At 48.5% G+C, this 16,075-nt stretch overlaps 8 protein-coding genes across 8 annotated transcripts; 4 read left to right on the top strand and 4 right to left on the bottom strand.

Moving 5' to 3' along the window:
• Positions 1-135: 135 nt before the first annotated feature.
• N7469_001234 (uncharacterized protein) lies at positions 136-1,091 on the top strand (the record flags this gene model as incomplete). Its single annotated transcript, XM_056640154.1, has 2 exons — positions 136-385; positions 529-1,091. 2 exons carry the CDS (start codon positions 136-138, stop codon positions 1,089-1,091), a joined length of 813 nt encoding a protein of 270 aa, XP_056505911.1.
• Positions 1,092-1,250: 159 nt separating this feature from the next.
• On the bottom strand, positions 1,251-3,086 carry N7469_001235 (acyl--CoA ligase; the record flags this gene model as incomplete). The annotated part of the gene is made up of 3 exons (XM_056640155.1): positions 1,251-2,203; positions 2,282-2,917; positions 2,987-3,086. The coding sequence occupies 3 exons, from the start codon at positions 3,084-3,086 to the stop codon at positions 1,251-1,253; spliced, it is 1,689 nt and encodes a 562-aa protein (XP_056505912.1).
• A 2,037-nt stretch (positions 3,087-5,123) lies between these two features.
• On the bottom strand, positions 5,124-6,075 carry N7469_001236 (40S ribosomal protein uS19; the record flags this gene model as incomplete). Its single annotated transcript, XM_056640156.1, has 4 exons — positions 5,124-5,490; positions 5,702-5,759; positions 5,978-5,996; positions 6,058-6,075. 4 exons carry the CDS (start codon positions 6,073-6,075, stop codon positions 5,124-5,126), a joined length of 462 nt encoding a protein of 153 aa, XP_056505913.1.
• A 735-nt stretch (positions 6,076-6,810) lies between these two features.
• Positions 6,811-7,520, bottom strand: aspf8 (ribosomal P2 domain-containing protein; the record flags this gene model as incomplete). The annotated part of the gene is made up of 4 exons (XM_056640157.1): positions 6,811-6,978; positions 7,039-7,208; positions 7,307-7,366; positions 7,475-7,520. 4 exons carry the CDS (start codon positions 7,518-7,520, stop codon positions 6,811-6,813), a joined length of 444 nt encoding a protein of 147 aa, XP_056505914.1.
• Positions 7,521-7,813: 293 nt separating this feature from the next.
• Positions 7,814-8,961, top strand: N7469_001238 (uncharacterized protein; the record flags this gene model as incomplete). The annotated part of the gene is made up of 2 exons (XM_056640158.1): positions 7,814-7,819; positions 7,873-8,961. 2 exons carry the CDS (start codon positions 7,814-7,816, stop codon positions 8,959-8,961), a joined length of 1,095 nt encoding a protein of 364 aa, XP_056505915.1.
• A 555-nt stretch (positions 8,962-9,516) lies between these two features.
• On the top strand, positions 9,517-10,917 carry N7469_001239 (ATP-dependent (S)-NAD(P)H-hydrate dehydratase; the record flags this gene model as incomplete). The annotated part of the gene is made up of 6 exons (XM_056640159.1): positions 9,517-9,610; positions 9,691-9,730; positions 9,779-9,825; positions 9,887-9,897; positions 9,947-9,979; positions 10,036-10,917. The coding sequence occupies 6 exons, from the start codon at positions 9,517-9,519 to the stop codon at positions 10,915-10,917; spliced, it is 1,107 nt and encodes a 368-aa protein (XP_056505916.1).
• Positions 10,918-12,560: 1,643 nt separating this feature from the next.
• On the top strand, positions 12,561-12,923 carry N7469_001240 (putative adhesin; the record flags this gene model as incomplete). Its single annotated transcript, XM_056640160.1, has 1 exon — positions 12,561-12,923. The coding sequence occupies one exon, from the start codon at positions 12,561-12,563 to the stop codon at positions 12,921-12,923; it is 363 nt and encodes a 120-aa protein (XP_056505917.1).
• Positions 12,924-13,382: 459 nt separating this feature from the next.
• Positions 13,383-16,007, bottom strand: N7469_001241 (DNA replication licensing factor MCM7; the record flags this gene model as incomplete). Its single annotated transcript, XM_056640161.1, has 5 exons — positions 13,383-13,451; positions 13,508-14,029; positions 14,080-15,424; positions 15,491-15,624; positions 15,690-16,007. 5 exons carry the CDS (start codon positions 16,005-16,007, stop codon positions 13,383-13,385), a joined length of 2,388 nt encoding a protein of 795 aa, XP_056505918.1.
• Positions 16,008-16,075: the final 68 nt, after the last annotated feature.

The following is a 16,075-nucleotide window of genomic DNA, read 5'->3' on the forward strand; positions in this document are numbered from 1 at the left end:
TCACGATGTCGTGTCGTCATCGGTCTGCAGCTGAAAAGTCCCCCGCAACATTGAAATTGCTCCGTTCAGCACGCACTACATTTTTTCTCTCATTTTGAAGCTTTAAATCACATCCTTAGAGCTCCTCAATTTACAATGCAAGTTCTCCTCCTTGGTGGTCATGGCAAGGTTGCCCTCCATCTCACCCCTCTCCTCCTCAACCGCGCCTGGAACGTAACCAGCGTCGTGCGCAACCCTGCACATGAGAGCGAGATCCTCGCTCTTGGCAAAGGTCGTAAGGGTAATTTGAACGTGTTGGTCTCCAGCTTAGAAGATATCAAGACTGTATCCGATGCTCAAAAGATCCTGGATACTGTTACTCCAGATTACGTTGTCTGGTCCGCCGGTACGCTCATGCCCCTCCCCCACTTTGGCGCCGCTGAACGCGCCACTCATTCTAAACACAACCTCCCATGTTAATCCACACCAATTAACATTAGTTTTTAATGGCATTGATGCAGTTACTGATCATGAGGATTTAATCAACAGGTGCCGGAGGCAAGGGTGGACCTGCCAGAACAATTGCCATCGACCAAGAAGCAGCAAAGCACTTCATGGCCGCCTCCTTCGCTTCGCCCAGCGTGACAAAGTTCTTGATGATCTCTTACCTTGGTAGCCGCAAGAAGCAGCCCTCTTGGATGCCAGACGATCAATGGGCAGGTATTGTGCGCATGAACACCGAGATTCTTCCTACCTATGCCAAGGCTAAGCAAGAGGCCGACGAATACATGACGGCACTGGCAGCCCGTCGCAAGCAAAACTCCTCCGGCCCTTTCCAGGCGATCAACCTGCGACCTGGACTACTTACTGAAGAGCCCGCTACTCGAAAGGTCGAACTTGGCAAGACTCCTAAGGGTCGTGGAAATGTTACTCGTGAGGATGTGGCGATTGTTGCAGACCAGTTGCTTGCACGCGCCGATACTGAGGGCTGGATCGACCTGGTTAATGGCGATGTCCCGGTCGAAGAGGCTGTTGAGAAGGTTGCTACCGAGAAGATCGATGCTGTTGAGGGCGAGGATGTTGATGGTATGGTGAAAAGGTTCTTTTCTTGAATCAGATCAATATCTAGCGTCGTACACTAGTTCTGTGGTCAGAGGGTAGTGGACAGACTGAACGAGACATAGGAACATATTTCGGTAAATCAATTTAATAATAGTCTTCCAAAGACTGTGATCTATGTAATTCTTTATTTATCTTCTGAGGATGTGAATTTATAGCTTGGCCTTAGGTGCTGCAAGTTCATGCTTGAACTTTTGCTTCAGCATGCGCCGTAAAATCTTGCCGCTTGGGTTCTTGGGAATAGCGTCGACAAAACGCACCCCACCGCGCAAACGTTTGTGGTGGGCAACTTTGCTATCCAACCACTTGACAATCTTAGCTCCCTCTTCTTCTTCACTGATACCGGAGGATTTGCTCTTGGCACTACGAACGACACAGGCCATGGGCACCTCAGAGCCGTGCGCCTCACTCTCAATACCAATCACAGCGACATCATCAATAGCCTCATTATCGACCAAAAGACCCTCCAATTCAGCGGGAGGGACCTGGAATCCCTTGTATTTGATGAGTTCCTTCACACGATCCGTGATGAAAAAGTTTCCTTTGGAGTCTTGGTAACCAACATCGCCAGTCCGGAACCAGCCATCGTCGGAAAGACATTCCCTGGTGGCCGTCGGGTTTTGGTGGTAACCAAGGAAGACATTGGGACCACGCAGATACAGCTCGCCAACCTCCCCAGTTTTGACCTCGCTGGGGTCCGAGCCATCCTCAGGCATTGTCATGTACCTAGCCTCCATATTAGGCATTAGCCGGCCAACGGAGCCAATGTGCTCACGCCAGTCCTCCCATCGCTGAGAGTGGGTTGTAGGGCTAGTCTCACTGAGACCATATCCCTGCTTGATTCCAACCTTGATGCGAGAGTACACCGCTTCCACCAACTCCTGTGTGAGTGGTGCAGCTCCAGAGTTCATCATGCGCAGGCTAGATAGATCATACTTGTCGACCGCCGGATGCTTGCCCAGGAGAAGTACGACAGGAGGCACGATATAACTGAAGGTCACGCGGTACTTCTGAACATGCGCGCACCATCTCTCGATATCAAACTTCGTCATGACGATGAGGTGATAACCCTTGTATAAAGCTTGGGTAATAAGGCAGGTTAACCCTGAAATAAGAGATCATAAGTTAGCAAAAGCATTCGACAGGACCTGGTCATCGCGTTCAAATCACCAATGATGCATACCATAGATGTGGTAGAATGGCAGAAAAGCCAAAACCTTGTCACCAGTTCCATCTGGTCCCCCATTCCAACTGAGATTACCTCCTTCGCCCGTGACCTGCTGAAGGATATTCGCAACAATATTCCGATGCGACAACATAACACCTTTAGGGACACCTGTAGTGCCGGAAGAGTAGACCAAAAATGCGAGATCACTCTCGGGTGCAATCTTCTGTTTACGATAGCGAGTAGCACGGGAAATATTTCTGACAGATGTGAAGTGCTTGAATCGAGCCTCGGGATCCCGCTCGTCACCGATGAGAATAATGTGATCTTCGGGGATTCCGACCTTCTTTGCCGCAGCGGTGGCAACAGAAAGAACGGAGGCTTGTGTTGCAAGAGCCTTGGCTCCGGAGTTTTTCAGTTGGAAAGCCAATTCTTCAACCGTATAGGCTGGGTTGGCGGGGGAAACGATACCACCAGCCCAGAGTGTTCCCCACATTAGCACCGGGGTGTCAATGCTGTTGGGTGTGAACAGAGCCAGAACATCGCCTTTGCGCCAGTCGTATGTTGCCTTCAGGCCTTTGCCAAACTCCAAAGACGATTCTTTAAGAGTCTGGTAGGTATAGTGTCGCTGGGTTTCGGCATCTTGGTAAAGGACTAAGAAGAGCAAGAGTTAGTAAAATTTGACGGCTCTAGAGAATATTTTGTCGGCACCAAGTGACTCACTCTTATCATCTGGGAAAGGTCTATCCTGACGCTCAAACAAGAATGACCAGAGGTCGACATTTGGAATGTCCACCTTGGGATAGTAGGAGGCAACAGGCATATTGCGGGGAAGAAGCCAAGCGCCGATCCGGGGTGCTGAGAGCTGTCAAAAGGACGCGAGAGGATATGAGATTCGGTAGGCCGTGAATTAGATGAAAAGGTATGTCGGATATTAAGAGTAAATGAAAAAGATACGAGTCAGAGATCAAATAGTAGCGGTGCTTTCTCCGCAATTTCGGTACTTTGACAGGGTTGCCTCGGTCCATCGTTGCAACCCGTTGGGGAAGTCTGACCAATACCCGAATCGGCCTCCACTTGCAGCCGGACGTATCGGACTTCAATCAGCACCCTCGCAGCACAATGCTACATATTTAGTAGTTAGCACTAAATACTCAATATGCTTTCGCTCGGCTTTAGTTTACTTTTAAGAATAAAGAAAATTTATTGGGTATGCCAGATGAAGCCTTGGCACATTTGGCGTTTGCAAGGTTGATCTACAGTGCAGGCGTTGGGGCACGAACTACTCCGCGGAGTTCTCTACTTAGTTAATGAAGATTGAGGCTTCTCACACTAGACGTGCATATCATATTCTAAATTGTTCAACAATAATTTGAAGGATTCAATTTTTCAACATTCAAATAATTCGCGAGATTTGTTGAGTCATGATACGGTTAGCCGGTGAGTACTTTGAGCCGATTCGTAGAATATACGTATTAAAACGGAATAGGGTGCTCGAGGCAGCACAGTCAGGACGTGCGAGTCGAATGGGGCGAAGGATGAAGGAACAGAACAGCCACCGTAGCCACAACCTCACTTCCTGCTTGTCGAATATTCTGAACCACGTAGCATACATAATAAAATTAATGATACTATCTATGATGGCCTGAAGACTTACTAGTTCTTGGCACGCCCAACTAGGCTAGTCTCATTAGATATTATCAGCCTTAGGCATGCAGGCATCCTTTCCCCAATACTGTATATACCATTGGGTCGACCGTCCTCGGGTCTGCATGCTCTTGCACCCATGGATAAAATCGATATAATATCATTACACGATCATCCATGGGCAATATGAGCTAGTATCTATACGTGAACTACTCTCAGTGATTGCAGGTATCAATTCACTGCCCCATCAGCAATATAGTCACCATAGGCGGTTTGAGGACCTCCGCAAGATACCTGATGCTTAAGGCTCTAACACACTTCAGTGGGTTAAGCCAGATCAAATTTGTAGACTGTATTATACCTACAACAATATCTATTGAATAGGTATTATCAGTATTGTCAGGTTGACACTGTCAAGTACAGTAAACCATGATGGTTTACTCTGATCTATGTTAGACTCTATATCGGATCACTATATATCTGGCTGGGTGTCAGCATCGGCTAACCAATCAGAAACCATGCGACGGACACTACATTAGTGTCGATACACCGGTTGACTAGACAAGATAATACTATTCTCTAAAATGAAGAGGGAAGATAAATCAAATCAATCACTAGTAATAACAGACTGATTCTTGAAGAACAGATTCGTTTCACTTGAGCGGGTATTGTTATGATACCCGTGACATAGACGTAGGTAAAATTATAGAGAAAAAATGACCGTTGAATAGACAACAGTTTCATTGACAGAGATGCTAGAAACATCAGGTGGATATAGAATAGAACGATGCTGGAAAGGAGACCGTCAACGGCGGCTCATTCACAGATCCCCAAATGCAGTTTGTGAGACCTGGGTTCAACATTGCATGGAGTCTGTAAACACTATTTGGGACTACTCTTATAGAAGTACAGTAATACTTCACGCCGAGTCATTACCAGTGCATAGAGAACTTCGATACTACTCGTTTCTTGCCCGAAAGGACGGAATCCACACAAGGGCCTATTGGCCCATACGAAGACTAGAGGTGAACATTCAAGTAAAAATTTTTGTTTTCATGCCGACAAGATCTTTATTGAAATGGAAACAGCCGATTCGCTCTGGAAATACAAGCTGAATAAAGGAACCCAAAACGAAACAGTACTGGCTTCCATTTTTCGTTTCCCAGCACCTTTCTCCACCACGCGCCACACCAAGGGGAATCGTTGAGGTCGTTTACTTCAGGGGGATGAAACGGGAAGAGTGGGTGGCACCGATACCGGGGCGACCGTGCTTGACGGGCTTGTAGGAGATAGAGAACTCAGCCAGGTAGTGGCCAACCATCTCAGGCTTGATCTCAACCTGGTTGAACTCCTTTCCGGAGTAGATACCGATGACGGAGCCGATCATCTCGGGAACGACAATCATGTCACGGAGGTGGGTCTTGACGAGGTCGGGCTTCTCGTTGGGCTTGGCCTCCTGCTTAGCCTTACGGAGCTTCTTGATGAGACCCATGGGCTTGCGCTTCAGACCGCGGTTGAAGCGACGGCGGGCACGAGCGTGAACGACATCACGGAGCTGCTCGGAGGAAAGGTCGAGGAGCCTAACAATCAAAATTAGTTTGCTTTTTTTGGCGCAAATTTTTGAAACCCCAGGCATTTCGGCAGCGAAACGACCAGATACCCTTGCAGACTAAAGGAAAGATTGTTCTCATCTGAGATTACATCAACTAATTCCCTTTCATCCTCCAGGTAACTGGCGTGTGCTGCGAAACAGTTTTTTGCGGGCGAATGGGGGTTGGCGAGTGAACGTACTGGTCGAGGTCAATGCCGCGGTAAGAAAACTTGCGGAACTGTCTTCTCTTCTTGATCTCTGTAATGCAGACGAACTGTCAGCGACTCGTGCTCTATATCGGTTGTTGTGTGCGCCTGCTTTCCCCCTTCGTCGAAGCCATTCAAATGTGTCGTCTGTCGTCCTCTCGATCTCGTCGTTCCATCTCCCAAATCCAGGTCGCTTAATTCCAGTGGCTTGACTCTCATCGGGCGGCGGGGTTGATGCAGGGGAAAAGTAATGGGTGATTCAAGACATACCGGCAGCCTCCTCGGCGTTCTAGAGAATCTTCATTAGCATCTTCAGGAAAGAACGTGCGACATCAAACTATCAAACTCACGTATTCGTGGTCAGCCATTTTAGCGGTGGTTTCCTTGGAGCACGCTTCTCGACGGTACCTCGAAAAGCGAAGGAAGATGGGTTGGCGGAGATTGTCGTGTCGCTGGGCGGATCGTCTCTGGCCACCAAACTGGTGAGGTGGGAAGGGCTCGCCTAAGCGACGGGTAGGTTCGAGCCCTAACACGCTAGTCTCATTTGGGAACAATAAACCAGAACGGTAATGTATTGTCACATTCCATTAATAAGGTTCAAGAGAATCCAGTATTCTCCACATTCTCTATGGGACTGGTTGTACCTTGAAATTTATTCATTGTATCGATGATACCGCATCGACGATATAGGGTTCCCTGAGGGTCATCAGCAACTACAATGCATCGGAATGGCTATCCCATCTATGTGGATCTAAACGGGATATAGAAATAGATTTGATGATATAGCTCACGCCAATGCCTGGCGGGTTGGCCTAGTAAATTGATAAATCAATGTACTTCGGATTACTTGCCATACAAGACGTTTAATACAATCTACAAGCATGATACAATCTACGCAAAAGATAGTTTGCGGAGGACAGATGAATCTGTATTGCCTAGAGCCATTTTCAGCTCATGTATGAGAAAGTCGTAACTGCATCAGAACAGCATGAACCATGCACATTTGAGGAACCAGCCGGCGGAGATGTCTCCCGAACTGATTGTACCATGCAGATGTCTGTTCCCCCATGTCATCACTTTTTGAGGTTCCGCGAGGAATGCATTTAGTCGAAGAGACCGAAGCCCATGTCCTCATCGGACTCCTCCTTCTCCTCCTCCTTCTTCTCCTCAGCGGCGGGGGCAGCGGCGTCACCACCAGCAGCGGGGGCGGCAGCAGCACCAGCACCACCGGAGGGAACGGAGGCGAGCTTGGTAGTACCCTCGGAGATCAACTGGAAGTGAAGTTAGTGACAGAGCTCGTTGAATATGGCATGTAGACTGCAAAAACTGACCTCCTGGATGTCCTTGCCCTGGAGCTCAGCGACGACCTTGTCGAGGCGCTCAGAGTCAGCGTCAATACCGACGGAGGAGAGGACGCCCTTGATATCGGCGGCGGAGGGCTCGGCGTTGCCGGCCAGAGCGAGCAGAAGGTAGGCTGCGAGGTGCTTCATTTTGAAAGAGACTGTTGAAAGATTCGTTCGTTAGTGTCGATGTCGAATTTTGTAGGAGGTACACCTCAAATAAAGAGTTTCGAGTGCAGTGTCGAGAAGAGGAACGCACCTTTATGTGTCTGATACTGAACCTGAGAAACAATCGATTTAACCGCAAGTTGGGCGGAGACTGCAACGTCGAGTTCGAAAGGTGGTTAGAGAAGTTATAGCGGACCGATGAAAATCGAGAAAAGTGCGTTGCGGCTCGCTGTGGCTGTGTCACCGCCCGGCAGAAAACCTAAGCGAATGTGGCGCGAGTTGTCTGTCACGTGATATCTTGCCATCCGGACTCGATTGCTAGGTTCTTTGTTAGATCCCCGCCTATATTGGTTGCCTCGTCTCTATTCACTGCTTGAGGTCTGCGGGCGGACAACTACTTCATAATCAACAAATCTCGAATTATCGACTCGAGACCAGCCCTTCGCGCCTTATCAAGGTCTCCATTATATGGGATCACGTTCGGAGTCATGAAGCTATCTAGTCGAACCAACCATCGACGGTAAACGGCTTCTCTTTTCCTTGCTGTTCTCTCAACACTTAATATTAAGAACCTTTAATCTCCTGCGCCTGTTTCAAGATGAGTGTATGGCTGTGTTATCCTCTTTGAACCTTTCTGTTTTCTGACGCCTTCACCAGTTCCTTGACTCCGTCCTCTCGTCCCTCGGGTCGACCACGAGCTCCCAACCCCCAATATCTCGACCACCCGCTCCGCCAGCGACTTCCTCGGCACCAAATAAAGATGTTCGCGACTTGTCGAACCCTGCTCGACGCCCTTCTTCGAATGGACCAGCGGGTGGAATTAGCAGCGGAGGAACAAAGCGCAAAGCCGAGGATCAGCTACCACGTGTCTCCAGACCCAACGGTCAAAATAACGGCAACCTGCCTTCTACGAGACCTATGAATTTCTCCGGCCCCGGCACAGCGAAACCCACCTCAGCTGCTCCCAGATCAGCCTCGGCACCGAATCTTAAATCAAAGACTGCCTCCCCCAACCCCGCCTCAAAGAATGAACCACTCGGTCAAACGAAGCCTGCTACGTCAAGGCCAGTCTTGAACAAACCTGCGGCCGCAAAGGCCGTTCCCGCCAAACCTGCACCCCCAGCAAAAGCGCCACCAAAGGGCTCCTACGCAGCTCTGATGGAAGCAGCCAAAGCTGCGCAAGGCAAGGCGCCAACTCAAGTGGGCGTTATTAGAAACCAGCAGGCCGCTCCTAAAAAGAAACTTAGCAAGCTGGAACAAAAGCGACAACTTTTGGAGGCCCAGGAAAAGGAAAAAAACGATCGAAAGGCCAAGCGATTTGAACCAAGCGCAGCATTGAAAGGCAAGGTTGCCGCGAAGAAGGGAGAATCCGACGTGCCCGAATATCGAGGCACAGCCAAGCCCTCACGAACGCCAGAGCCAGTCGGATATCGTGGGACCGCAAACTTGCCGAGTAACCGATCCTCCAACGATCGTCGGCAGCATGGCAAACGCCGTATGGATGAATATCTCGGCACTGATGAGGAGGACGAGGGTGACTACGACGATGGTTACGATGATTACTACTCGGATTCTTCTGCTGATATGGAGGCCGGGTTCGATGATGTGAACCAAGAAGAAGATACCGCACTGAAGACAGCTCGACGCGAAGATGAAGAAGAACTGCGCATGGAGATGGCTGCAAAGAAGTTGAAGTTGGAACGACAAAACAAATTAGCAGCCCTTGCATCTCGAACAAAACGGTAATATCGGCTGCTTGCATTCTTGCGTTTCCTTTGTCATGTTCTGTCATTTGTTAGTTGGGTGGTGTTTCTACTAAGCATTCTGAGCGTTTCTACTTTTCTCCCCAGCCCCCCCTCTCTCTACTAGCTCTTTTTTTATCCCTTCTTCTTTCTCTTTGTTTTTATATTGTCTTTCTTTCATCTTTCAAGCGTCGATAGACCGAACAACTCATTTGATTACAAGAAGCCCTGCCACAGGAATCTTTTTGAACCACTCATAGCGGGCGTTGATAAATACCAAATTCAGTACTTACTTCCGGGTCCTCATAACCAGTTTCTTATAACAAAATGTTCTTTCTGGTATGCAGTGGATATCCCAACCTGCTTTGAAGTTGTTTTATGTATACAAAACCGCCGCCAAACCGGTCGTCTACCGGCGGGGCCCCACTTCGGCGTGACATCACCCCAACTCACTCGTTTGCAAACGTTCTCTCGTTATTCATTAATTCATTCTTTTAACCCAAGAAATCTGCTGAGCACCTTCTCTTGTCTAATTAACCCTTCCGCTCAAATATCAACAATGGAGCCTGTTCATCACATATCGACCTCTTCGAAGATTCTTTTCAGCAAGGCGCGCAAGATTGTGCCGCCAATGCTAGAGAAATTCCACAAAGGTTCGAAATGGCAGTCAAACCCTGGGAGCAGCAGAGTTTCCTGGCGCTGAAATCATACGTAGAAACTGACAATTGAGTAGGACAACTTGGACGGGTGGCGGTTATAGGAGGCTGTGCTGAGTATGTATAATATTACTGTCTCTGGATAATCGACTGACAGTCGTGAAGCTATACCGGAGCACCATATTTCTCTGCTATAGCCTCTGCCAAGCTAGGTATTTGAAAAAAAAAGCCCATTGGATTCCGCAAAATGATGATCACTAACTCGACTTATAGGATGTGACATGGTATGTTGGCGAGCGTCGTCAATGCATTTGCTAGTCTGACTATTTCCAGAGCCACGTTCTATGTGAACGATCTGCAGCACCGGTATACTCAAGATATCAGCTTGATAGAAATGCGCTTGCTGATGTATGTGATTTCAGGTTGTGAAGAGCTATTCTCCTAACCTTATGGTGCATCCACTATTGCCCAGCACAGAGACAGTCAAGGATCCCAAGTCCATTGATGCCCCGTCATTGGCAGAGCCTATTATCGGCATGCTTTCCCGGTTGCACGCTCTCGTCATAGGACCCGGACTCGGTCGTGATGGGGTCACGCTCAAAGTAGTTGCAGAGGTGATCAAAGCAGCACGGTCACGGTCAATTCCGTTTGTGCTGGATGCGGATGGATTGCTCATTGTAACAGAAGATCCTGGTCTCGTCAAGGGCTATAAGGACTGTATCTTGACTCCGAACGTCGTTGAATTCGGTCGTTTGGCGAAGGCATTGGGAATCAATGTATCCAGCCAGGCAGACATCACAAAGGATGGAGACAACGACAAGTGCAACGAAGAGTCCGATGCATGTGAGCAGCTGTCAAAAGCTTTGGGTGGTGTGACTATCATTCAAAAAGGACCTCACGACGTGATCTCCAATGGGGTCACCAGTGTCGTCTCAGATATCCAAGGAGGGCTTAAACGTAGTGGTGGACAGGGAGACACCTTGACGGGATCTTTGGGTACCTTACTCGCCTGGCGAGCGGCTTACCATGATAAGTTGTGGGACTCGGGAGAAAAAGACCATGACAAGGATGCACAGACTAAGGATGATGTTCAAGACGAGCTGGAATCCAAAGACAAGCGTATGTCCCCTGGGACTACCCTTCTTCTGGCCGCATGGGCTGGTAGTGCTATCACCAGAGAGTGCTCGCGCAAGGCTTTTGAGCTCAAAGGACGAAGCATGCAAGCCAGTGATCTGACTGATGAGGTACATGGAAGCTTTCTGCGCTTGATTGGTGAGCCTGAAGGGTCCAAAACGCATCTTTAGGCTCGAGGCCGGAGAGCGGCCAGTTGAGATAAGATGGCGGGAATTTATGGCTATCTGTTTCCTTCAGCTTGGACTGTGAGACATTTGATCCCTCAATTATTGAAACTATCTACTAAGTCGGGAGCATACCTGACATACTACGCAATGCGCAATTAAAATATTGTACATGATATACATAACTAGTACTAGTGGATGACTGACTGCTTCCAACAATTCTACTCCTCCGAAAAAATCCATCCGATTCTCAATGGTTCGCACCATTATAGAAGAGGAACCAGAAAGTCTGACCGATGGACTTAGATTATTCTAAGGTTAGACTCAGAATTCCAGTTGCTAGAAAGCCCATGCAGATACGGATCTAGGTATCGGATAATTTTACCTGCTTTTGGCCTGAGAAAGTAATTATAATGACTAAAGCTACAGGGAGTAAGTAGGTAACTAGTTACATAGTTACATGGGGCATACTGACGTGTACACTGGTGTATCAGCTCCACTTCCCCACAGTCTGCGCAGGTAGCCTCCGTCACATCAAATAACGTCAAGTCAGGCGCCCTGCATTTTGCCGGGAGCCGAGATGTGAGGAGACTTCGTTATATAAAAGGCTAAGGTATAAATAGCATGGCAGTTGCAACATGACACATGGGATCGAATTCCCAACACCAAGGGCGAAGGATTCAAAACAAGGCCAACCACACAGGACTGAAGAAATCCCCAAACTGGAAGTGCATAACGAGCTTGCAGCTGACCGAGTCCAGCTAGAACTTTAAGTTGAATAATTCAGACTCGTCAATTTCAAGATTTGGCGTTGCTGAACCCTGCAAACTATTTCTATTTGTAGTTCGTATCCAACAAGTCCGTTCACATCATGTAGAAGCATGGTTATAGTATCATGAACAGAATCAAAAGCTTCCAATTGTTTGACAAAAGGCCCAAATACAAGAAGCAAATGACTTTGAAAAGGTGTAAGTTAGAGACGTTTAGAATATCTTCCCCGCATTCCACTTCCTTCAACATAATAAACTTAGTGTTGAGTCCAATTAGGGCTACTGAACTGAGACATGCAACCCCGTTAGCATCAATCAGATACTCAATCGGGCACATCCCCAGATTTGAAAGCCTCAACTGTGCGCTCTGAAGGGTCCCCGATCCTGTGCCAGTGAGACTCCCGTCAGCCCTAGTCAATAGACACTGGAGGTGTCTCAAGGGTCCCTATTCCAGATCTCGTATTTACGCTGCGCCCAAAGCCGGGTGTGGTGGCTCTGCATCCCCGGCCTATCCTATCACCCAAACAAACTTGAAAATTTCCATAGATCTGGGGCTCATAGAGTTCGTATCCATCGGTGACATTGATTTACCTAATTGGCGTCCCGTGCTTTTTATTCCCAATGGAGATGACAATCAAGAATCTCGTGATATTCTTGATCCGCCTGGAGGTCTAGACAGTATCGAGATACTTTGCATCTTGATGATTCTGGCAATCGATAACTCAGCTCTGTCTGCTGCCCGAGAGTAAGCAGGGAAAAGGTATAAAGAGAAGCAAGCTGTCCTCAAGCTAACCTTCCTACCCCCGGATCAATTCTTCTCACTATAATTCTCAAGTCTCAGTCTTTGCTTGAACACTTCACCCCTCCACATTCGCTACTATGCAATTCTCTATTATTACTACTCTGCTGTTCACCCTTGCCACTCTGGCTTTGGCAAACCCTGCCCCTGCAAGTCCACCAAAATGTGGTACTTGTAATCCTCTGTCCGGCCAGAATAGCTGCGACATCACCACCTCCTGCATCAACACAGGAAGCACTTTTCACTGTGCCTGCCGTGCCGGCTATAAGGCTTCCAAGCGCAATAATGACATTCACTCGCAATTCCGCCTGCCGATGCCTAATTACGAGTTTCTCGTCTTCGTCCCCGAGAAGACAAAGTGTAACACTTTGTGCGACAACCCTTACGCCGCTCCGGCTCAATTATGCAGGGAGGTCCAGCTATATGATAAGTGTGTTGTTTAAGGACTCACATGGGACAAGGATCATGTCAAGGGTATCTAGTAGTAGGGACAAGCGCTGGTACTACTGCTATGCAGTACGTTAAGTTAATATAAGATTGTCTCTGAACGGATCCTCTGAAAGGACGAAGTTGGTTCTCGTCACACAGCCAGACTGAAGGGAAGTTTGACTCTGCGCTCCTTTAAATGAACGCTTTCTTTGGGGGAAGATTGTTAAGAAAGACAAGAAAATTACGAAGACAAGAGAAAAAAAAAATTAGTTGAAGGTGAATGAGATTAAATTGGAATTTGATACTCTTTTCATCAACCAAACATAGTACAAACCAGTCCCTGATCCACGAAGACTCCTAAACACCCATCGCCCAAGAATCTACCGGTTCCACTGATGCATCTCAATACACGCAATAAAACACCGGAGAAGACAGAATAATAGCACTGTAGAGGCAAACGTAAAGTATCTTCGTTAAGCAACCATCTCGTCGTCACCCTCAACGAACACAAGGCGCGAACCTTCGCCAGTAATAAGCCAGACCTGTAAAATATAATTAGCACATATTCGGACATGCAAAGTATATAATGAAAACTCACGCCTAGCTCAGCGTACTCGTGGAGAGTGGTGGTAAGTTGGTCATCAGTGAAGCCCTTGGCCAAAACACGTTCGCGGATACGTCTGATGCTCATCTCACTGTCGTCACCATCTCCCATTGCCGCAGCGCCGCTCTCACGCAGGCTACCAATCAACTTGTAAATCTTGCTGCTAGGAGTGTGGTCGACGCCAGATTCGCCATCGTTATACAGAGAAGCTTTGCTGACTTCAATGAGACGCAAAGCCTCATCAACATCCTCGCGGACGACCTCCTCGCTGAAGCGCAGGCGAGCCAAGGCTTGCGAGAGACGCACAATACCCAAAAGAGTACGAGGTGTAACGTGGGAAAATTGCTTCTTATTTGCCTCATCCTTCTTTTGTCTCTTGCGCATGGCCACATACGCACCGACCATGTAGTCAGAAACGCTGGAAGGCACAACAGGCCGGAAGGACCGTGCCTTGGCAATGTATTGGCGAACTTCGTGAGGAGTGAACATGACTCCAGCATCCTCGTTTTCAGGGTGCTTGTTGTGCATGTGGACGTAGGTAACGTGGCTGGCAAGCTCCTCGTCACCCTCGGGGTGGGAGTATCAAGAAGCAGGAACATGACATCGAAACGAGAAAGAAGAGCGGCAGGAAGGTTGATGTTCTCCACAGGCGAGATTCGGGGGTTGTATCGACCATATAGCGGGTTAGCAGCGGCCAGAATAGATGTACGAGCATTCAGCGTGGTGGTAATGCCGGCCTTGGAGATAGAAATAGTTTGTTGCTCCATAACTTCGTGAATCGCAGTGCGGTCAGAGTCATCCATCTTGTCAAACTCATCGATACAGCAGATACCGTTATCTGCAAGGACAAGAGCACCACCCTCAAGCATCATCTCGTCGGTGACTGGATCTCTCATCACAGCGGCAGTAAGACCGACGCCACTGCTACCACGACCAGTTGTATACACTCCTCGAGGGGCAACTTTGGTAATATAACGCAGCAATTGGGATTTAGCCACACCAGGGTCACCCATCAGGCAAATATTAATATCACCGCGAATGTGCATACCATCACCCATCTCCTTGGTGACACCACCAATAAGTAGCAAAAGAAGTGCTTTCTTAACGTCGAGGTGGCCGAAAATTTCGGGGGCAATGGATCGCGAAAGATATTCGTACATGTTGCCCGACTTCATGTGCTGGTCAATCTTGCGCAAGGTTCGGCTGTCCATACCAATCTCGTTGTAGGACTTCTTGTGCTGGGTGATATGTTGAGCCTCCAGGTAGGTATCAGTCAGAAGACCGGCACGGATAGCACGGAATCCGGTGTAAGGAGTAGGCAGGAAGATACCAGCAATGTCAACAACATCACCGGGATTCAATTGGCGGGTCTGGGCACCGTGACAGTGAACTGTGAGAGTGCGAGGGATGTGGCCGACAGGCACCTGGTCTGCCATTTCCTGAATCTTGACCTCTTGGAAGGGGACGAATTTGGAGGCGCGAGTCGAGAGGAAAAGCTGACCCTTTGAGTTATTGACTTTGCACTCGGGGGACAGGCACTCCGAGAGAGGAAGGAATTGCTTTGTGGTAATGGGCTGGAAAACCTCACAACCGCATCGATCGCAAGTATAGGCATTGATTTGCACAGCGGGCTTAACATCAGAGACACGAGTGGTGATACCGCGAACAGTGATCAGGCTACCCAAATGTTCGCCGCGGACATTTCGAACCGCGAGAGCCTTACCGGCTCGTTCGTCACTAGAGCCAGAGGGAGTAAGAGGCTTGAAATTCAGGGTGTAGCGACGGGTAAGCTCAGGAGGGAACATGGAAGACGGGTCTGCGGCATCCATGTCGGCCTCCTGTGCCATTTCCAAAGTCTCGTTACGCTTATCACGCTGCGACATGATGACATCCAACACATCATCCTTGAACCTGTAGTAACGTGTTATATTAGCTCACTGCTACAACGACTGATTGTTCCATTGCGGATGCGCATACGTAACGTCCTTTGTTTCCTTGGGCATGACCGCGTCCACTGCTTGCGAGAAGACATCGACGTAGCGCTTAGTGTTTTTCTGGATCGAACCAACAAGGTTCAGTGACTGCTGTTCCTCCGGCAGGGATTTTTCGTACTATACACGAGACGATTAGTTTGCGGTGACAATTGACAAATATAGACGAAAGGGGGTAAACTCACAACATCCAGATCGTCAAGCTCAATGACAATGTTCGCAGAATCACGGTTGGAAACATCCTGCAGAATCTGCATGTATTTGAGCTTTGGCTCACGGCGCCTCCTGGCACCACGGGTCTGCGCTCCCTCTCCATCATCAACATCGTCCATAAAGTCGTACTCATCGCTAGTGCGATTTCCATCAATGTTCAGATCCTCCATGGCCTCGGTCGCAGCAGCTTCCGAAGACGACTGAAGGGTCTTGAAGTGCTGAAGAAAATCTTTGAAGCCATCCAATTGCGCGGCATAATCAACCGGCGCTTGATACTGGAGCAAAGCCATGATGAATGGTGGGGTTGGATTGCTCCGAAGTGCAGGATAGATATTGAAGACGCAAAGTGGTGGAGAGT

The sequence above is a fragment of the Penicillium citrinum genome (assembly GCF_028827155.1).
Source record: "Penicillium citrinum strain IBT 23319 chromosome Unknown utg000001l:1.0-4955037.0:1.0-4956770.0, whole genome shotgun sequence".
In the NCBI taxonomy this organism is placed as follows: Eukaryota; Fungi; Ascomycota; class Eurotiomycetes; order Eurotiales; family Aspergillaceae; genus Penicillium; species Penicillium citrinum.